The sequence below is a fragment of the Phoenix dactylifera genome, chromosome 7 (genome assembly GCF_009389715.1).
Source record: "Phoenix dactylifera cultivar Barhee BC4 chromosome 7, palm_55x_up_171113_PBpolish2nd_filt_p, whole genome shotgun sequence".
NCBI classification, from domain to species: domain Eukaryota; kingdom Viridiplantae; phylum Streptophyta; class Magnoliopsida; order Arecales; family Arecaceae; genus Phoenix; species Phoenix dactylifera.
Window position 1 is genome coordinate 6,117,831 of NC_052398.1, and position 23,268 is coordinate 6,141,098.

The window sequence follows — 23,268 nt, forward strand, 5'->3', positions numbered from 1 at the left end:
TTCTTTATTACCCGCCACCGTCCCACCTTTTCAAGCCCCGGGAAACCAAACCAAGCCTCCTTTTTCAACTCCCCCACTCCCCTTGTCTGCTCTATAAAATACCATCGTCCCAAATATTAACTTTAATAAAAACTTTTAAAACTAATAAAATAAAATAAAAATGATTACGTTTACAAGAGATTAACAACCACTTTTGTAACCTCCAGCCACAGCGAATCATATTTACACGTTAGCAAGTATGCATATCATGGATGGATTTAGATGATAGTATCTGAAAATTTATCAGGGCCGCATAAGGGGGTGTGTTCTATATGAGACGTGTTCTGAAGGCCCGGAGTATCATTATGCAGGAAGACTCATTGAAGGTGATTGAGTAGATTTTACAGAAAGGACCGAAGGCATTCGACCATCCGCTTCTAGAAAACGTCCACCGGCTGCTACATCAGTGTAACATTTTTTAAGCTATGCATGTATTCCGAGAGACAGACTAGATCGTCTCTTTTGACTCTTATCATTTTGGAGAGATGTATTCACGCGAGACTAGTGTGAACTGCCGGTGTACCAAAAAAAATAAATGAAGTTAATTCAAAAAATAATACAAATTTTAGTTTTACATGAATTTTTAAGTAAAATATAATGTTAAGTATATGATTTTGTCTAATTTATTCCAGCTGACGATGCTGTAATATTTCATTGTCAAGAATGGGTCAGATTCAAGCGAATCCAAAAGGAGGCAGCAGCGTCAATAGGAGGATGAATGGGTGGAGGGGAGACTTGGTTTGTCTCAGGAGACGTGGACCTCTTTTGTGCTAATACGCCAAAGGTATTAATTAGTGATAAATATAGGACAAAACAGCTAAAACAATTTTACTTGAATTCCAAAACTATTCAGTATGCTATTAATAATTATACTTTTTAAAGATTTTACTGTAATATCCAAATTTCACCAACTATGTGCAAACGAGATATATGCAGCTTTATCACATGAGAACTATAATTGCATGCACAATGTTACTCAAAATTATAACATCAGCAAGCAAAAAAAAAAAGTTATATGATCTTCAATTTATTTTTGTTGCTCAAACAAATGGGTCAAAGATTATTCTGATTCCTATCATTTTTTCCTTCAACATATATTGAGCATTGCATCAACTATGCCCCTATACAAGACATATGTATTTATGAAGTATTCATTGATTTATTGCTAATATTTGCAAATACTTGAGGTTTGATTGGCTATTTTTATAGAATTGGACTAAAAATTCTATAGGATTCGTGGATTAGACTAAATTTCATCTAGCCTAAGAAAAAAAGACATCCATGGATCCTTTTTTTCTCCCCACAGCCTAAAAGGCTGGGATCTGACCTAGATTTAGATAGGCTTTTAAAAAATGTAAGCTAGATGGATCAACAGGCCTGATTCCTATAGAATTTTGGCCTAATCTTGTAAAAATATCCAAACTAATCCAATAAAATTTCATCCTAAAGCCAGACCAGCAATCCTAAGTGCGAACTCATGCACCACTCCTTGAAAAGTAAATTCAATTTACTTGTTCCATACTTTAGTTCGATCAAATTAAAGAAATAATATAAACCTTTATAGGAATATGGGAAAAGATGGGTAAAACGAGATCCAGCTGAACCAACTTTTCCCCACTTAGGATAAAAGCATACAATATATGTCATGGGAGAGTTGGGGAATGATGCCTAGCTAGTTAGCATTTTATATTGGTATTTTTTTCTGTATATTCTAATATGATGCCTGGATGGACTCATAAAAATAAATTAATAAATAGAGCAACCACAGACGTTTTGGAAACTATGCATGCATTTAGTCGAAGTTATGATATTTTAGTTAAATATCTTGCATTATTAGGTAAATGTCATAAGGTGTCGGAAATAAAAACAACCATTAATTGGATATGACATTTTGATCCAGAACTGATAGATGATTAATATTACATTACACACTGTTAGTAAATAATTACAGTCAAAATGTCCCAGTGACCTCATAATGGGGAGTACTCTAATCTGTTTTTTGATTACGGGAAAAATTCCAAAGGTATACTGAAATGGGGATAAAAGGTGTGCAAACATCCAAAAAGCATGCATCGAAAGAAACATGAAGAGGATAGGGGCCATAAATATGTATAGGTTTGCTAATGTCCTCATGTATTCAAAGATTGCCTAAGTAACAAGTCATAAAAAAAAAATAAAATTGGAATTAATAAATACACTGCCATGAGTTCTGTCTCACTTCATGGCATTGTTCACCGACAGAGAAAAAAGGCCTTGAAAAATAAAAGGAAAAGATTATAATAAGAAAGATTGCTAGGTGTACATCTAACATCCCTGCTCTTCTCCATCTACAAAAAGTAGTAGTTGTTGCTTTGAAGGATGATGTTTCCCTGAGAACTTTCTTTGTCTCTACCAAACCCACATCTCTAAAGCATCATACTTTAATGATCCCTTTTCCAATCTAAAAGCCATGACTGACCTCATCTCTCCAACTCCCACTACCTTTATGCAACATTTTTATTCAAAATTCAAACAACCCTTTCTACCCCATATTTGGAGTATGAGTAAAGCCTAGTGTCGCAAATTGATCTATTATCCCTTCAAAGTTTCCAATCCATGGAAAAGCATATGCGAATCGATTGCAACATTGTTGAGGCCTTCCATCAAGATCTTATGAATTGCGGAGAAAGCACGAAAGAGAGTCATAGAATCATGTTTGCATGAGCTCGACACGAGCCCTGTCGGTACCTAATTGATTGAAAATCATGGGACATGGGGTTCCATTTAGCTTTCCTCTGGTGCAAACTACTACCACCACCGCCCAAGCTGTAAGCTATGATGCTCTTGTCATCTAGGCCATGCTTCAAGCAACAAATATAATCTCATTGAGGGGGTGTTGAAGAGGTTTCAAAGATTGAGGTAGCCTATTTGTACGTAAAGGGAGTGATTGCATTTCGAAAGTGGGTATGCTTTTGGACATACGAGGCAATTGGATACACCAAGCAAGTGGGAGAAGACTACTCATTCTTTTTGGGGGAAAAAAGGGGGGCTTCATTATTCCAAAGAAAACTGAAAAGTGGGGGTATGCTTTCCAAAAGTCTTGGTTGCTTGCTTGCACAAAGGCACACTTCCTCCCTAAAGCTCTAGTGGTTTAGGATTCCTTAAAACCTGCCAACAATAGAAATCCTCTCCACTGGAAAGGGCCAAAGAAAAGGCTTTATTCTACTTTTTCTCCTAACACTCAAGCGAGATCATATCTTGCACTAATGAGTGAAGAAGACTATTACAGCTCAGAATCATGCACAATCTCGCTTATTATAGTATATACGATATTGAATATCACAACTACCATATATTGCATGCACAATCTTGATATATTACCTCAGATCAATCTCCAAAAATTATGAGATCTGATTGTAATATTTAAATTTAGCGTTTACTATCAAATCATAGGATCTTACTATTATAGTTTCTAGTATCTTTTTCATAATCATGAGATTTTATTAATGTATTTTACAATATCTGGAAGCTTAACTTTTATATAAAGCATATCAATGTTAGGAACAGCACAAGTAATTTAAATTATATTTTCAATTTAAATTTCTCAAAGAATGAACTTTTTATGGAAGCTTAGAGTCGGCAAAACTTACCAAGACTTCTCGTAGCTTTATTCCTGGATGGGACGCACATATGATTCAAAGTGAAGAAAAGTAGGCTACAGCTAGAAGCGAGCATGCCACCTTTAGTGCTATCAAGGTTCTCTCTGAAGTGTCTGTGAAGCAAAGATATTCTTTCTCCTAAAGTCTTTCCGCCTAACTGTACGCATACAAGTCCATTCTAATTTACAATATGTGAAGGAAAAGCAGAACAAATGGAGTCCATGGCGTATAATATTTAGTATAATACATAACGCAAACATACTAAATACTATGTATTACATACATATATACATGCATGTATAGGTATATGGTACATCATGAGTTCCTGCAAGCATAGACAGGTATAAATTAATCTGAACATCAGCCTTTGTGTTTTGATGGTGGCATATGTCTGTATATATCAAGCAAACATATCGAAATCTTTCCATTACCACGAATATTTACTGGTGCCAGTGTTCATTGAATCAGATCACAGGATCAGGTTGCTGCTTGCTTGTGGAATGGACTGCATCTTGAAGATGACATCATCCGATGCTAACGCATGACCGGTTTTAGAAGATCCGATAAAAAGGCCAAGCTCAAAATTTACTGAGAGCATGCCATTGGCCTCTTGATCTCTCAACTTGATCCATGCGATAGCAAAGTATTGGGAGGGAAACGAAGAATTGCTGATTTTTTTTTAGATGTTGTTGAAGGGCCATTTATTGACTCTCCATTAATTCAACTGCATTTCTCCTTGTCATCTGCCATTCTTAAATGTCAACTGCCAAAGAGAACAAGGGTGCAGCAGGGGCCAAAAAAACATAAAAGAAAAAAAAAAGTTGTATTTTGATCATTTATACATGAGTACTTCGTCTCTGTTGCATAAGGGGCAGGTTTGTATGATATCATTCCCTCTAATCTACTCCAAATTCTTAGTATATTAAATGCAAGTTATTTACCTTTTATTCATGATCATTCCAAACCCTAAGCTTATCTTTTCCTGCATGATTAATCTAAACTTGTTATAAATCACACATCGACAGTTGAATGATCGTCCTATTAGCGACAAACAGATCGATCGCTGTGGTCTAAAAGTAGCTTAAAGCTGCTCAGCATACACGAATCTAGGGCCAGCTCTAACCCTACCCCTAATACCCAATACCAAGCCCTAACTAGTGTTTGACAAAATGAGAGGCCTTTAAAGGGATGATTAGTGCAGCAGGTAGAATAAGGCAGGAATAGTGATGGAAATGGTATGGGAATCATGACATGATGAAAGGCAAAGGTTGAATGAACAAATGAAACAAAAACAAGAATTGATTCTTTCTACATGCATTGCATGTGAAGAAAGTTCATGGGGCGTAAAGGTGAGGGGACAAGCCCATCTTTTTGAGGACGACCCGTCGTAAACAAGAGTAAATGAGGTCTAGAAGGTGTAGGCTTTTTCTGGTCGAAGTGCACCATGGAAACTATTTCTCTTTTGTTTTGAAGGGGAGGGTTGAAGAGGAGAGATGGGGAGTGTTCTCTCTCTCTCTCTCTCTCTCTCTCTCTCTCTCTCTCTCTTGTGTGGTCCATCCTCCATTGAGAAGCAGTCTTCCTCCAGGAACCTACTTCCGGAACGTGAGCATGCGATATACGAACCCTAGCAGGAGTACACCTTTGTGTGAATATATGGTATCTACAATGCGTACCAAAGTTGATCATATATAAACTTTTACAGGTGTGAGGCCAAAAGGACCCCTTGCATTAACTAGAAGTTGGACCCCACTTAAGGGTTTCCAAGGCTTATAATGGATAAGATAAACTGTTCAGAACATTATTGCTACTAACATCTTCGGTGGATTCCATAGAATTTGCATCAACAGAAAATCCATGATGGTGCCAAAATTGCTTGGAGCCTGAGTAACAAGAGGTGTCAGTTCCAAGCCATTAGTTTTGAGCAGCTGAATTATCATCTGAAAAAAAGAGAGACCCAAGTCCCAACAATCCTGATATCTAGGTCATGGATCCGTAATTGACAAATCTAAAGGTCATGGATTCATATCATGCAATCTTTGATCTCTAGGTCCTAAAAAAAAAAAAAAAGAAACTGAATCTCACAAAGAGCAGCCTACCCTGTCATCAACTTGCCATCTCCTTGCACTGTATCCATAGCAAGTGAGAAGATTACCAGCCAGGAAGTACCTTATTTATTTTTTTTTTCTACTTTCTTGTGTCACCGAACCATTTCGCTTTCTCAACTCACTCTTCCATTTGATAGTTCAAGTAATTATATTTTTTTTAAGTTTTTACTAAGGGCTCGTTTGGTTCACGGGAAGGATTTTCCCGGAAGAGAATACCTAGGAAAGTATTTTTGGCATGTTTGGTTAACCATTGGAAAATGACAAATTTCCAAAGTGCTTATGTTTGGTTGACCATCCACTTTCCTAGGAAAGTTATGTATAATTCCTATTATGCCCCTAATAAAAATTAGTTCTTTAATGCCTCTTTAATGCTTCTTTAATGTTGAAGGGTCTTTTTGGGAAAAAATAAAAAAGAAGTGATTCCCACCTCATGGGAAAGTAACTTTCCCATGTTTCTCATGGGAAAGACTTTCCCATGAAATGTGGGAATCATATTCCCATGGGAATACAACTTTCCCATCTCTCTCCTTTGAAAACTCCAACCAAACAAGAGGTATTTCATTACTTTTCCGTTGACCACACTTTTTCCTCTCCTTTTCCTGCGAACCAAACGAGCCCTATTCATAAAGAAGCCCAGGATTAATTGCATGCATTGATAAAGTGAAGAGACAGCGGAGGGGCAGGGTTAAGTGCATTTTTATGTCAAAAAAAGCCAAGTTAATAATATTCCCAGACAGGCTACAGGGAGGCATCGGAGTGAGTGTCCAGTAACTCTCTCCTCTTATTCAGAAAAGGTACAAAGGGCGCTCATCTCACTCTCTCACTCTCTCCCCCTCTCTTCATTGTAGTCAGAGGACGCATTGATGATATAAAGCTCCGTTCATATAAAATGCTATTATTTGTTTACCGTCCCCTCAGGCCTCAGATGACCCATAAATTACTCCCGGACTGGCCGGGGACCCCGGCACTGGAGGCCATGCAGTGTACTTCAGTTCCATCATGAGCCCCACCCAAATAAAGTATAAGACAACCACTGTACGGCCGGCCGAGATTAGGCCACAAACCCTCTTCCGTGTAGCCACGGATGGCTGCACTGTCCTGATCAAAATGGGCCAGGCCGGGGTTAAGAGCCCAGCAACTCGGCAGCGGCTGCACCGATCGTACGGTTTGCATCGTTCGAGAGCTCCGCAGATGGACCAAAATTTGAAATGCTTTAAGGGCCGTGTAAGATACGGATCCAACAGTTGAATCCAATGGAGAGGGGCAACAGCGGGTGCATAAAAAGGGCGACCATCGTGAGGTGGAGGGTGCTACGTGTCAGAGCGGGAGTTGGGTGGGACTCCAATGCTAGTAAAAAGGTGAACACCTTAAAGGATCTATGATTTAGATTTTGGAAGAAAAATTATGTGAATGCGGGACTATGCCTTACATGGATTTAAACAAGGGTTAGATATTTGATGCACTTCATTTGGGCTTAACAAGCTTTCCATGGCTGACGCATGGTTAGGGATTAAAAGACCAGTAGTAGCAGGGGAATCCAAAAGGGACAGACTTTATGCAACAATTGATGTCGTTTATATTATTTCATCAACATGATGCCAACTTATCGACTTAATTGATATTATATCAACAAAAAAATTAATAATGCAACAATCGTCCTCTAAATCTGCCTCGTACTTGTATACCCTAAGTAATTTTCTCTAAAAAAAGAGGAGTAATTTCCTTGTGTCGAGATAATTAGGCATGTAAGAGGTACAAATTCAATGTCTATTTCGGTCTATATTGTTTGGTCGAGTGATGGCTCTAATTTGGTGGAGAATCTTAAGTATGTGCAGCCTAGACCAAGCTAATTTGTGTACTGGTATGAGTGGCAAATGATGTTGATATTGTCACCTAATATTATAAATTCTTAGTTTCAAAATATTGAAGCTAATTATAAAATGTCCCTTGTAACTAACAAGGATTTGGTCCCAAACGTTTAAGCTAATAGAGAGTGAGTTAATAATGTACATTTGGCTTAGTAATTTGAAGTACATTGCCTAACTTATTGGAAGGAACTCGTCTAGACTGTGCAATGGAGGTCTAGTTCTCTCATCATGATGAATAGCTAACAATATGAAAATCTTGATAAACCAAATCAAGATTGGATTTGTCACAAGATTTGGAATAAAGCCAATCCATTAGCTAGATAGGGTTAGGATGGCGTTCCAGTTTAATGATATGTTGGGTTAGCTTTATATGGCCCAGATTTTGGCTTTCAAAGTTGATGTTGACTGAGTCAATTAGAATCATCTATCCTTTTTGTTCTTCCAACTCTGCAAATTTGGTGGATAGACAAGTCAAGCTTTTAAAGCCGAACAACATAATCTGTAATGCATTAAAAATACTGTACAAGGCCTGATGTAAGGTGGGCTCAAACTGAATTTAACCCAATCCAACCAACTTGTGTAGGTGATCCTCCTCTAAATAAATCATGATAATGATGCGTTCAAGATCATCATGACCCATTTTCTTCAAAGGCAAGCTTTATAAGATCTTAATTTAATGCTTGGATATCTTGCAAACAAGAGTGCATTCATTTCATTTCGAAAATACATTATGCAACCAAATCGGCATCCTCTAACCGATAAAATATAGATTTAACATTTGATCCTAAATTCATCGTCGATTAGTGGCCCGTGTGCATAAGATGAGATTTCCCAAAATTACGATGCTAGTTGGATGTGCTGGAAATTAGATCAGATATGTCAGAAAGAACAAAGATTAGGAGCTTGCCCTTCTCCAACTCAGATTGGAGATAATTTATGGGATGGAGACAACTGGATGAAAAAAAATGTTCGGAGCTGAAACTAATTAAATTGCTGGAAAAATTATCAAGAGCTACAATAACTTTGGGATGGAGTCATCAAGCTTGCAAGAAATAATATATACTTTCTGCATCAGTCGAACTAAATTACATACTAATACGTTGAAAAACAGCAATGAACTGAATTGCAAACTGATCGTATAATACAGGCAATGTATAGTGTCCGTTTAAATTATTACAAGATCACTCAAACTCTGCAGTAGATTATCTTTTCTTCTTTACCATAAGAAGTGTTGGGTCGGGCCAAGAGTTACAACCGCTTCAGGGTCTGGGTCTAGTGGAAGGCTGGATTGGGCTGGGACAGATGGACCCCAACCTGACCATAACTTAGTCCACTGACATTGCTCGTTTTTCTGGTTCATTCATTGTGACCATATAAAATGCCTCTTCCTACCACATGAGATTCTCCATGGATATCATAGCTCACGAAATCAGCAATCAAAATAAAGGAAATCAAATAAACAACAACACTGAGCAAAATTAAAGATTGAGCAATGTACGAAATAATAAATATATGGTTTGCAATAAATTAATGTTGTCTCCGGTCGTAAATGTGCAACGGTAGAAAGGCTATCATAGCTTTGTTTTTCAGCAGGCAGTAGTATTCATGGAACACTGTTCTAAATTTCATCAGGAGTTATGGAGTTCGCAGGAAGAAGTTGCCATGTTGCCATGCATGAGAACTTTTATATCATACATGCGTTTTCTGAAAAGGCTGTTACATACTCTGGGTTGGTATGGGCTTAGACAGCAATGTTAGGAAAAAGCCTTTGTTGGGTTAGTGGGCCTGAACAGTTCCTTTTGGGCCCATACCCAACTTGTTTCCAGCAGACCAGCTGCGATTATCATGGACACACTGCACACAGCTTCTAGCGTTCGATTTACAATTGGACTAGTTGGGCCCATTTGGGTGCCTTAATCGTGCCATTTCCAGCACCTTTTAAGCAATCGGACTAACTTCCGACCGAATCCGACCCAATATATGGTTCTAGGTTTTAGGCTTGGATTTGGTTCCTAGGCTACCAATCTAAAATTAAATATAGTTTACTTAACACACCTGCACCTCTATTTCGAAAGAGAATATGGGTTAGGTTAGGCTTGGACCGACCAAAAAATAGTTCGTTCTATGGCGAAATTGGGTTCGTTTAATCTTGACATAGTCAAGACTAGAATGGGTTGATTGCTGATTTGCATGTTAGATTGACCCAGTTGGCATCCCTAATCTTGTCACTTTTCCCTACTGGAAGGATTTAAATGATCATCTTGGTAAGAGTCAAATAATTGGTGTAGTTTGCCACCTTTTATGACCATTTCATTCTCGGATTTTTGCCAATCATGTTTACCAGCGTTCATTTTCTTGATAAAATTTTTGTTATGCCTGCCTGGCTTTGTCGTGGGTAGGGCCATGCAGATAGTGATGTTGGAGGATAAAAAAAAGGGAAATTGAGCTCAGAGAGGTCCATTTGTTGCATTGTGCATGAGAATTTCTCTGCAACAACATAATAATGTCAAGGAGGTGTTTATATGTCACAGCGGGATTAGCTCTCAGCAGTCAACACTAATGAGGTAGATTCGTCATACTGCAATGTTAAGACTACCTATATTAGCTTTAGATCTAGTATATGGACACAATCTGTTGCTGGAAATTGGACCCGGAGGCGGCCGTCGGCTGAGGAGGAGGAGCTCCGGCGCTTCGGATGGGGGGCGGCGGTCGGTTGGCGGGCGGCGTCCTCCAGAAGACCTGCAAGAAGCCGGTGGCCGGGATTTCCAGCGCCGGCCCTCCGATGCCTAAGTCAGAGGGGGCTAGTATGTAGAAGGAGGGAGGAGATGTGTTTCCTGAGTTTCAGAGTCCCTCTCCTCGGTTGATCCTCCGACCGAGGTTCCTCCGATGGTGTTGATGGTGCCTGCGATAGGTTTATTGGCATTTGAAGTTCCGGGCTGCTCGGCATTTTCTGCTGGCCTCCTTTCCTCGCGCCGGTTTTGTACAACCGGTTCAGTACTCCGCGACGGATGAGTGCTTCGATCTCGTCCCGGAGCTGGAAGCAATCCTCTGTGTTGTGGCCGTGGTCTCGGTGGAAGCGGCAATACTTCCTAGGATTGCGGTAGGCTCCGGGATCTCTTATCGGTGGTGGAGGCCGGAAATAATCCCGGCCCTCGATCTCCATGAGGATCTCCGTCCGGGTAGCGTTGAGGGGAGTGTAGTTTTCATACCTCCCTGGCGGAACTCGTGGCCGTGTTGGAGACCTCAGTCGGGGTGGGGACCTTAGTCTGCGCTGTCCCTGCTGCCGAGGTGGACTCCTTAACCGTGGCAGAATTTTGTTTCGGCGGGGAGATGGGCTTCACTGACGGCCGCGCTCCTCGCGGCGCTTCTTTTGCTTCTTTGAAGCTGGCTCGGTCGCACCCCGCCTGGAGGCGATGGCCTCCTCGACTTTTGCGTACTTCCGAGCTCGGACCAGCATTTCGGTGAAGTCAGCAGGAAAACTCTTCTCGATGGAGAAGAGGAATCTGTAGGAGCGAGCTCCAGTCTTCAGCGCCAACATGGCTATCGACTGGTCGAGCTCGCGAACCTCCCAGGTCGCGGCGGTAAAGCGGTCGAGGTACTCCCTAAGAGATTCACCCTCCCGCTGCTTGACATCCAGAAGGGAGTCCGACGTTCGCCGCTGGCGCCGGCTGGCAGCAAAGTTGGTGGCGAACTGCCTGCCGAGTTGTTCAAAGGAGGAGATTGTGCTCGGCTTTAGCCCCAAAAACCAGAGCCGAGCAGTTCCTCTAAGAGTTGCTGGAAAGGCCTTGCAGAGCACAGCCTCTGAAGACCCTTGCAACGCCATAAGGGCCCGGTAGCTCTCCAGATAATCGAGGGGGTCGGAGGTCCCATTGTAAGGCTCTACTTGGGGCATCTTGAATCTGGGCGGAACCGGCTCGTCCTCGATCTGGCGGGAGAAGGGGGACTTCGTCGTGTATTCGAAGTCACCCTCACGCCTTGCCCTTCTGCCATGGAGCGCCTCAATCTGGCGCTCAAGATTCTCGACCTTTCTAACCTGGGGAATTGCCAGTAGTCTGCTACGGTTCACGGTGGTCCGGGGCTGACTCAGCTTCCGAAAACTGTGGCCTCCTGTCTGTGCTCCTCTCCGGCAATTCTCTCCGGGGAGACGCTCGTTCCTCATTGTTAGCCCTGGAGGAGCCGTGAAGATTCTGGCCCTGGGGGATTGGGCCATTCGGAGGAAGCATTGGCTGGACCTGGGCCTGCAGAGGTAGCGTTGGTGGGGCTTCCTCACGCTGCAGGCCTTGGACGGCGGCGGCTAATGCCTGGACTTGCTGCACCAGGACGTTGAACTGTTCCGGCTGGACTTGAGGAGTTGGATCAGCCGGGGGTGGTGAATTCCGGACAGAGTGTCCGGGACTTTGTGGGAGACGCCAGGAAGCATTGGAGGCTCCTTTACTTCTCAACTTCATGGCTACGACTCGGGCCCTTCCTCTAGCGCCAACTGTTGCTGGAAATTGGACCCGGGGGCGGCCGTCGGCTGAGGAGGAGGAGCTCCGGCGCTTCGGATGGGGGGCGGCGGTCAGTTGGCGGGCAGCGTCCTCCGGGAGACCTGCAAGAAGCTGGTGGCCGGGGTTTCCGGCGCCGGCCCTCCGATGCCTAAGTCAGAGGGGGCTAGTATGTAAAAGGAGGGAGTAGATGTGTTTCCTGAGTTTCAGAGTCCCTCCCCCTCCAAGGTGGAGGGGTCCCCTTTTTATGGAGGGGTACTATATTACCTGTGAAGTGACGGGGCAGATTGTTCTTTTTGTCACAATTGAACACGATCATGTGCATTAATGGTGTCGTGGGAGATCAAACCGGAGTCAGTGAGTCGTCGTGGCTGATCAGACGTGGTGGAGTGGTTCAACTGCCTGCCGTGGAGGCACTGGGGTCCGTAGATGACATGAGCATTGATTGTTGAGTGAACCAGAGATCAGCAGAGGCCATACGCTTTAATGATTGAGTGAGCCGGAGATCAGCAGAGATCATACGCTTTAATGGTTAAGTGAGCTGGAGATCAGAAGAGATCATACGCTTTAATGGTTGAGTGAGCCGGAGATCAGAACAGGCCATGCGCATTAATTGCTGACGGCGAAACAGGGTATGGTCTCTGGCTGAACTACGGAAAGGGTGTGACGTTAGTAGGTGAGGGGATAGGTCGAGTTTGTGAGGCTTCCGAGGGAGATTAGGTAGGTTGAATGCTCGGGCGGGGCGTCTTGGAAACTAGCGTCTGGTCGGGCGCCGAGCCGGGCTAGTTGCCTTTAGGTCGGGTGGCTTCGGGTTAAGCATTCGCTGATCGAGCGCCTTCTGGTCGAGTGCCGAGCCGGGCTAGTTGCCTCTAGCCCGGGCGCCTTCGGGTGAAGTGTTCGCTGATCGAGCGCCTTCTGGTTGGGTGCCGAGCCGGGCTAGTTGCCTCTAGCCCGGGCGCCTTTGGGTTAAGTGTTCACTAATCGAGCGCCTTCTAATCGTTCCGGGGTAACCTAGTTTTTCCCCTAACACGATCCATCTTTATCCTTCTATGCTGCTGGACTTCGATAGATGTCGTATTATTGTTATTCTTATTATTGTTGTTGTTAAGGATATATACAACAAACATGCCCCAAATATTGAAGGGATTCTTACTCCGGTCAAGTTGGTTTCTAAGTTCAGCACAATTCTTTATGTTTTTATTATATATACCTAGTTATGATCCTAATTAAACCCGAGGCATGATTGTGTTTGTTCTGAACTGTATCAAAATTTGTATCATCTTAAGGGAGCAATCTACTTGACTACCTTGCATCACCAGTGGGTCCAATGCACGTATGATTTGCCCATCAACCTCCAGCTGGTTCATCTTTTTTCCACCAGGCCCAAAATTGGACAATATAGTCTGTGAATTGTGATTTGAGAACACGTATGTCATGTAGCCAGACGGCGCATGCAATTTGCTCACCAACCTCCGGCTGGCTCTTGTTGTTTTGCTAGGCCCAAAATTGGACAATATCGGTGGTTGACCTTGGACATCGAGCATGCCATTTTTCCTTCATTCGTGAAGCAAAGTATTTTCTTGCAAAGAATTTATTTATTTATTATCTTTTTATACAATAGTAGATATTGCTTATTATTATTTTGCTTAAGGAGTTTGTTATATTGATAAAAAATCTAAGCACTCATTTGGTTCGTGAAAAAAATTTTTTCTCACTGAAATATTGTTTTTGGAAAGATGATTTTTGAAAATATGATGTCCGAAAAAATAGTTTTGCATGTTTGGTTGATCATAAAAAAAATGACACATTTCAGAGTGGTTTATGTTTGGTTGAGCATTTATTTTTTCAGGAACGTTGTATGAAATACCTATTATATTCTTAATAAAGAAAAGATCTTACCATAGATTTTAATACTTTAAGGATACTTTTGGAAAAAAAAGAGACCACAATTTCCAACCGGTGGGAATAGCTTTTCTATAGCCTCTAAGGATTTTTTTTATTAAACATGTGAATCTTATTTTCATTGGAATACTACTTTTTCATCTTTTTTTTTTTTTTAAATTAAACGAAAAGCATTTTTTTATTTTTTTATTGACCATACTTTTTTTATTTTTTTTTCATGAACTAAATGAGTCCTAAGAAAGCAAAAAGCTAACCACATTTGACAGCATTGGGATTTGGGGAGCTCCCTTGAAGTTCGCATGGCTATAAACGAAGGTTGGAACTTTTTACACCCATCAAAAGGAACAAAAATTATATGAGGTGGGCACAAAAGAAAAAAATATAAGACATGCCTTCTATTTTGTCACGTTTTCTTTAGTGTACATTTAAAATAAAAAAACAAATGTCATAAATTTATTCTACTAATGGAGTCATCAATTCTATGATTAAAAAAAATGCAACAAAAGAAAGAAAATTATAGTACATACTATATGGCCAAGTAATATACACTAAGCAAATTAGTTATTTAGTAAGTCAATACATACATCTAGGTTAATTAATACACAATTTCTAAAACATGATGTTCACTAGTATATGACACATAGTCAAATGATATATACTTAGCAAATTAGTCATCTAACAAGCCAATACATACTTATAAGCAAATTAATATACAGTTGTTAGAGTACTACATTCACAAATACACACTATATGGTTGGGGATACACATTCATCGATACATACTGTAAGCTTATCTTGATATACTCCCAGTAGTGATTGGATACAAATCTAACAGTGATTAACATACACTTTTAGGTAAATTAATATGCAATTTTCAGAAAATATTTTTATCAATACGCACTATATATCTAAATAATACATACCAAGCAATTAATCATATGACATTTATTTTTTTTAAGTTACGAGATTGATGAATTCTGTTAGTAGTAGGAGTCCTATGACGTTTGTTTCTCAAATTGACAAGCAGAACCACACAATAACATGGCATGCCATGATTTACATTTTCTCTTGGTCCTCACCTACTCTTTTTCCATTTAAGCCGCGATGTACTCATCAAACTAAGAATTCAAATCTATATTGGCTAAGAGTTTAAATCCATATAATTCTAATCATTAATACCATAATTGGCTCGTGATCAGCTCCAATGATCCGTACTACAGTATTTCCTAATTTAGATATATTATGGATCTGATCTACTTGTAATAATGTAAAGCTTTATCCAAAATATCTAGTCGAAAGATATTATTTAAGTTTTTTACACAATTACGGAGGTGAGGCAATCTCAAGTTTCTCTCGTGTCGGCTGAACACGTGCCCACCATCCCCATCTCTACGAATAACGGCGACGCTGATGAGCAGACCAGCGTCGTCAGCATGCCGTCACGTGCGCCCCACTAACGTGCTTTTTAAAAAACCCGATGATGCGGGCCCCTCCACCATGTCATCTTATACGATGATACGATCCCATGGTGACGCCCCTTGTCGGCCGCGCTTCGGACTGTCGGTGGCCTCCCTTCGCCAAATCGTCGCCGATCCTCTCTCATCGCTATCAAACGAGACCACCGATCCTGACCGTCCGATGGACCCTTCCCCCTGTTCTCTAGTTAGAGGCCAAAGAACAACGAGTCGCGGTCTGGATGTTTCCGACCGTTAAAATGGATTCAAAGGCACTAAAGGCCGTCCGATCGAGACAATGCATCATGATTGGGTATGAGCTCGCAGCGGATCTGCTTGACTTCTGCACGTTGGACGAGCACTGTTTGACCGAGCAAAACGTTGCTCGCCAGTTGATAGCGCCGGATATTATGGAGCCGCGGATATGATATTCCGGCTGAATATCTTCATTCTTAAAACATAAAACTATTGTAGATTAGTGTTAAAATAAATCTCGTATGAGCTTGGAGAGAATCTAGCTGAGTATTCTGTAGAACTGCGAGATACTTAGGCCAGCCAATGACATCTCATCTATGTGATTATTTTAATCTTTGTTGTTTAATGTGGAATGCTATTCTTGCTATGATGGCACTTGCATTAGAGTGTTGGGACCGTGCTAGCTAAAATTATAAGGAGATCATGCGTCGTCTATTTTTCAAAGTACACCATGATATATTATTTGAGTGGAGAGTGTAAGAAAGAGATTAGTAAGTCCAAATCACCATTACATCGTTTATCTAAGTGTTGTCTTTATTAGCATTTGATAGCAAGAGTTGCCTGCATCAATCACCTTCCAATCTGACATCTCACTTTAATTAAAAGAATAATCAACAAAAATAAAACCAAGTATGTGCCAGGCTGGGCTTCTATTGATCAAAAACCCTGGAATTGAACTGCAAGAATTTCTCTTTTTAAATTTTAAGAACAAATTGGATTGTCGGAATCATTTGCTGTGATTAATCTGATTATTCGATGGCCAATCATTGACTTCATTTGCTGGTGGTTTGATGAATACATTTCATGTATTGACATAAAGCATTTGTGTCCTAAATCAATATCTATCCCAGCATGTTCTAAAGCAATAAAGGTAAATTCTTAAACTACAAGTAAATTGATACAGGGGGGCTTCAATTTAAAGCTAATATATTTTTTAGCCATGCATCAGTAGGTCAAATTATCTTTTGGAAAGCTGAAAATATTTTTTTCTCCAGAAAAAAATTGAAAGGCTGCAAGAAGTAAAACAACTAGTAAATGATGATAATTAATATGCGTGTCTATATATATATCTTCTCTTTTGTCCTGTCACAAGCCTTGATGATAAATCAAGCTATTCTGTTGTTGAAAATTTTAATTTTTAATAGATAGAATTATGAAAATTTACACTAATAAAAAAAAAGAAGAACATAGGAAAAGGAAAAAGCAATTCATTTGATCCTTTGCTTGCCAAAGCTAAAAGCCTTCCATCCGGAACAATCGCCTTTCTTCATTGCATGCTGTTTTTTTTTATGACCTTATTATATGTAAAAAAATAATAAATACAAAGGAGTGGACTGATCTTTTTGTAGAAGCTCTGTAATTTCTAAAAAGAATTATTAATTCTTAACTTCTCGAGGAATCCTTCATCAGTGGTTGTGAATAAGTTGCTTGCTGGTCATAACTTCCATAGTGAAAAATGCCAGTCTTTCACTATTTCCGTAAGTTTAGGCAATATTAATTACAGATTTCTCGGCTAGTATAATAAATAAAAGAAAAGGGAAAAAGGGTAAGAAAACATGTCTAATTTTCCAAATTTTTGCTAAGATGACTCACTACAGGATACTATACGTTCATGAATATTCGATTATTCTCCCCCATCTCATAATTATAAGAAACTGGGAAATATGCCATAAGAAATGTAGCACATAACAAGCTAATAATTTATTCTCAGAAACAGAATATAAATTGGTACTAAATCACCCCTCTGCCCACCTTTTCTCCCCTATCCCTGCACTTCTACGAGCAGGAAAGCGGCTGAAACAGTGGAGAGTCTTGTGCCATTGTTTGCTTGGATCTGAAGCAGAAAGAGATGACCTCGGTGTCTGCATTTTCCTTGTCAGCTCCCTCCTTCACTCCATCTCTCGTTTGCTTGATTAGCTCAGATTCCTGTTTCTTTATTTTTAGGCTTTAGTTGCTATGTAGCTGCTCCTGTTCTTGTTTGATCAAAGTCCTGAAGTGGTTTTGATGTAGTTTTTACCACCTTTTGTTCTCTTTACACACCATTACTTGAGGCTTATTTGGATTTTGTTTCTCTTTCATTAGATCTTGTTCGATACTGTTTGTTTGTTTGCCTCTGGACAGGGGAAAGAACTAGCAATCTACCCAAGATCTGGAAAAATAAAGAAAAAGGTTGGAAGATTTGTTTGCCAAGACCCTGTTGAATAATGCCCACATGGTTTGGAGCTTTACAACTGCAGATACCTTTCCTCACATTGCTGTCTTGTGGAGCTCTGGAGGGCGGAGGAGGAACAAAACCCTAACCCCAAGTCCTTGTGTTGGTCCCTCGCTCCTTGCTTACTGCATTGAGCCTGGAGTGCGGGTTTCTGACGGCAAGATCTGATTTTGATGCTGGGGATTGAGGAAAGTTGGGATTTTGGGGTCTCGGTTGTGGATGGTTTAAGCGCCTTGTGAGGGTTTTGGGAGTTCTCCGCTGCACGGGTTGGTCAGTGCTTGCTGAAGCAGGGAAGCGATGCCTCCAAGCTTGAATCTTTCTCAATGGTGGGCGAAGGAGGCGCCCAAAGGCACTCCCGTGGCCGTGACGATGGAGAACCCCAATTACTCAGTAGTTGAAGTCGATGGCCCTGAGGCTGCCGCCTTCCAGTCCATGGACAAGGGCCGGGGGAAGAACGCAAAGCAGTTCACCTGGGTCATGCTCCTCAAGGCCCACCGAGCTGTCGGATGTGTTGCGTGGTTGGCAGCTAGGCTCTGGGCACTGCTTGGAGCCATCACGAAGCGTTTGATCTCTCGGCAGGGAGTTGCGGTGGAAAGCGATAAGCTCGGCAAGGGCAAGATACTGTTCAGGTTCCTCAGGGGATTCTTAGTGCTGTCACTGGTGATGCTCGTGTTCGAGATGATCGCCTATTGGAACGGCTGGCACTTTCAAAAGCCCAATTTGCGCATACCTGAGAACTTGCACATACCGGAGACCACCGAGATCCGGGGTTGGATGCATTCTGCCTATCTCTCATGGCTTTCATTCAGAGCTGACTATATTACCTACCCAATTCAGGCCTTGTCAAACTTCTGTATCGTTCTGTTCATTATACAGTCAGCCGATAGAATGATCTTGTGCCTTGGGTGCTTCTGGATCAAGTTCAAGAAGATCAAACCTAGAGTAGAAGGCGATCCCTTCAATTCTGATGAAGAGGAGGGTTCGAACTCTGAGTACCCTATGGTTCTAGTCCAGATTCCAATGTGCAATGAGAGGGAGGTAAAAATTATAACATTTGCTCTCTATTATCCGTGCTTTTCTTCTTTTCTTCACCCGAATACATTTATATGTTGTTCGTCCAACAAAAGAAATTGGAGATGATATATTTGAACCCAAGAGCTCTTCCATAATTTGACATCTTTTTACCATAATTACACAAGGATGAGATTTGAAATGTGTCTGCTGCTCATACTGTTTCTGATGATGTAATTCAGAAGAAATACTTCTTATATCTTAATTTTGCTCTATTCTAGGTATATGAGCAATCTATTTCAGCTGTCTGCCATATTGATTGGCCCAAAGACCGTTTGTTAATTCAAGTTCTGGACGACTCAGACGAGGAGACCATCAAAATCTTAATCAAAGCAGAGGTGTCCAAGTGGAGCCAACGCGGTGTGAACATTGTCCATCGGCATCGCTTGGTCCGGACTGGTTACAAGGCGGGGAATCTCAAGTCTGCCATGAGCTGTGACTATGTTAAGGATTATGAATTTGTTGCTATATTTGACGCCGACTTCCAGCCTAACCCCGACTTTCTTAAACAAACAATTCCACATTTTAAGGTACTTATATTATCCAGTCCACGTATAGAAACTACACTCTGGTTGCATAAGCAACGTGAATCTCCTTCGGCACATTAATTATCTGATCTTATTCAATGCAGGGAAATCCTGAACTTGGGTTAGTTCAGGCACGATGGAATTTTGTAAATAAGGATGAAAACCTCTTAACCCGTCTCCAAAACATCAACCTCTGCTTTCATTTTGAAGTGGAACAGCAGGTAAATGGTGTTTTCTTAAACTTCTTCGGTTTTAATGGTACTGCTGGTGTTTGGAGAATCAAAGCATTAGAGAACTCTGGGGGTTGGCTTGAGAGAACAACTGTGGAGGATATGGATATTGCAGTTCGTGCCCATCTCAATGGTTGGAAATTCATCTTCCTTAATGATGTCAAGGTGCTTATATGATCCATGTCATACTTTGACTTTTGCCATTTCCTTCAGGAAATAGTTTTTGATCCTTCATGTGAATCACCTTTTACCAGGTGCCATGTGAACTTCCAGAGTCTTATGAGGCTTACAGGAAACAACAACACCGATGGCATTCTGGCCCAATGCACCTATTCCGATTGTGTCTTCCAGCAATTATAACTTCCAAGGTTTGCCATCTTTCCATAGTTATAATTTTTGTGCTTGTCTGGCCATATAAAATTCTCAGGAAACCATCAATGTTGCAATGCAGATATCCATATGGAAGAAGGCAAACTTAATACTGCTCTTTTTCCTCCTGAGGAAGCTAATCCTTCCGTTCTATTCATTCACATTGTTTTGCGTTATTCTCCCTCTAACTATGTTTGTGCCCGAGGCTGAGTTGCCTGTCTGGGTGATCTGTTACGTGCCTGTCCTAATGTCCTTTCTCAACATTCTGCCAGCTCCAAGATCCTTCCCCTTCGTTGTTCCTTACCTTCTTTTCGAGAACACCATGTCAGTAACCAAGTTTAATGCTATGGTCTCTGGATTATTCAAACTGGGGAGTTCGTATGAGTGGGTTGTTACTAAAAAAGCAGGTAGGCCATCAGAGTCTGATCTATTAGCAGCAGCAGAAATGGAATCAAAGCCTGTGAACCAACCAGAGCTTCTTAGAGGGGTTTCGGAGAGCGAACTCATGGAGCTGAACAAGTTGAAGGAACAAGAAAAAGAAGCTCTCCCTCCTGTCAAAAAGTCCAATAAAATCTATAAGAAGGAGTTAGCTCTTTCCCTTTTACTCCTCACAGCTGCAGCCAGAAGTCTTCTATCTGCACAAGGAATTCACTTCTACTTCCTCCTCTTCCAAGGGTTGTCATTTCTTCTTGTGGGACTTGATCTGATTGGGGAGCAGATGAGCTGATGAGCGAAGGGAAAAAAGAAGATGCAGATCCGAATTCTTTTTGGTCATCCAAGCTTTCTTTCCATGGAGAACACCTTGGTGAATTTGTTTAATCAAGATATTCCCTATCGAATTCTTGTTCTTCACCTTTGCAAGAGGTGAGGATGGATAGCGGCTTCTACGCAATAAGAACTTTATCATTTCAAAATCTGGATAGGATTTTTATTCTCTCTTTCTCCTTTGTGAAGTCTTTCTCTTGCACAGATATTCTTCTATTAAATTTGATGTTGTTATAGATAGGACCCAGTCCCTTTTATTCTTGCTTGAGTGCAGCTCGCTGTTGAGATGCAGCTCGCATGTACTTGTAAACTAAAGAGCGAAAATGTTGGATTCTATTATTTATTTCTGAAGGGTGAGGGAGTTGGGTCCTGGTTTTCCAGTCCAATTATACTTGTGTAACATTCTGTATAGCTGACCAAATTCAGTTTACTCTAAAGTCAAGATAGATGCCCAGTGCTCATTGCCCACTTTGTGGGTTCCATTCACTTCTTGTGCTTTTACTTCCTCTTATCTCTCTGGCTTTTTGCTCCTTATGGTTTGATGGTATTCTTGCTCTAAGCAAAGAAGTTATCGGTGGAGACGGACAGAGATGAAGGTATAGCATCTCTCTATCTGGGAAGCACAAGGGGACACTGACGTGCCACTCAGTATTAACCATGAAGGCTGAGATTACATAACATGTTAAGAACTAATTGGTATAGGATTCAAGCAGCATCCATGCAGCTTGTTCTTTCTATCCACTTGCCTTAATAATAACAGTAATCATCTTGCCCTGATGAGTTCTTTTATTTGTTATGGAATGCATACAAATTTGCCAGGCTATGATACCCATATATGGACGGATGTGGATGCTGACAGGGGGTGAAAGATATTGGCTGCATTTTTCTTTTCTGCACTTTGGTGTCTGATACAGCTAACCGCAAGTTCTTAGCACTTTCCTTGTATGAGCATATTATCTTCTGCGGTATGCTTGCATATAAACAAATGCCCTGCAATATCTCTGATTCCATTCTTATTTTTGGTTAAGTTTGTAATATGTTGCATTTTGTTTATTAACACAAGTACATCAGATCATGCAGGTTTCTGATTTTGAGATGAAAATGCTTTTAATAGTACATGTAGATCATCTAAGTTTTCTACAAGTATTCCCATATGATATACATATAGAGCCGGTTGTTCAGTATTTGTATTTAGACACATTACATGAGCAAGACCTTGTTCTCATGAATGCATCCCAGCACATCATAGGTATTCTGAATCATTTATCTGATGAATGAGAAAGCCTTTGGTGCGGTCTAATCACGAAAGGAAGGATACTAATCTATTGTATATTAGTTTCCTATTACCAGTAGAGAGAGATAAAGAGGTTCGCATTCATTTATTAATACTGCTAACTTCGCTCATCTGATTAGGTTTACAATTAGTTCAACTACATGTTGGGAAAGAGGAAGACCTATTTAATTTGGTTGGCTGACATGTTTCAGTGAACATGTGAATTAAGATTTCTGGGTCAGAGAAGCTGATGCAGAGCGAGCTCTCCCTTGCCCTGTTCAGTGTATTTAGGTGGGCAAAGGAGGAGGGGTCCGCTGAACACGTGCATGGTCTTCGGTTTGCTATGAATCCAACAACTTGTCAGCTACACCAGAGCCAAGATGTTTATGACTTGTTCCATCTGAATGTCATGCAAGCCCTGTGAACTTGTCTCTCTGAATGGATGCAAATCTAGTACAGCTTTCCTGTGTCATGATATCACACAAGCATAATGGGCTAGTGGCACACTACTGCACTTACTTTCCATCAAAAAGGAAAAATTTCCTGCATACAGTATTTTAAAGAAGCATATGATTTGCAAATACTTGGAATACTAGTTTGTTATAATTTTTTGGTATACATTTGAACAAATAATTACATATTGGAAAAGGTCAGTGTATTTGTATATCATTGTATATCTAGGATCCAACAGGAGTGGAATGCCATAATATTTTCATGATGCTCAAATTTGGATATAATTGGTGGTGTATAGGGGATTTTATCATGGAGTAGTCACTACGGTTGATTAGTCTGTGATATTGATCAATCTTAATGTAGTGGGAGTTAATGCCCAAGAATGAATTAAAATTTACTTTAAAAAGCATTCGATCTACCATAAAATACTGTATAAGATATATTAAAAGGAGCGGCATTTGCTCGAAGCTTGAAATGACATAACATTAGGAGATGCATCTGAATCCGTGAATGTGTTGCAGATTCTGTAGCATTCTTAGGTTTTCGATTAACAAACAATCTTGTGTAACATGGACATACTAACTGCTAGGTGATAGCCAAAGCCTATTTAATGCATAATTTAGG

General features: G+C 40.7%; 1 protein-coding gene across 2 annotated transcripts; it reads left to right on the forward strand.

Moving 5' to 3' along the window:
* Window positions 1-17,468: 17,468 nt before the first annotated feature.
* Window positions 17,469-21,400, forward strand: LOC103707115 (probable xyloglucan glycosyltransferase 5). Of its 2 annotated transcripts, XM_008791484.4 has the most exons (6): window positions 17,470-17,619; window positions 17,866-18,994; window positions 19,249-19,557; window positions 19,659-19,949; window positions 20,039-20,152; window positions 20,236-21,400. In XM_008791484.4, the coding sequence occupies exons 2-6, from the start codon at window positions 18,254-18,256 to the stop codon at window positions 20,878-20,880; spliced, it is 2,100 nt and encodes a 699-aa protein (XP_008789706.2). In that variant the 5' UTR covers window positions 17,470-17,619; window positions 17,866-18,253; the 3' UTR covers window positions 20,881-21,400. The 2 variants fall into 2 exon arrangements, with proteins under 2 accessions (XP_008789705.2, XP_008789706.2); XM_008791483.4 differs by having other exon boundaries at window positions 17,469-18,994.
* Window positions 21,401-23,268: the final 1,868 nt, after the last annotated feature.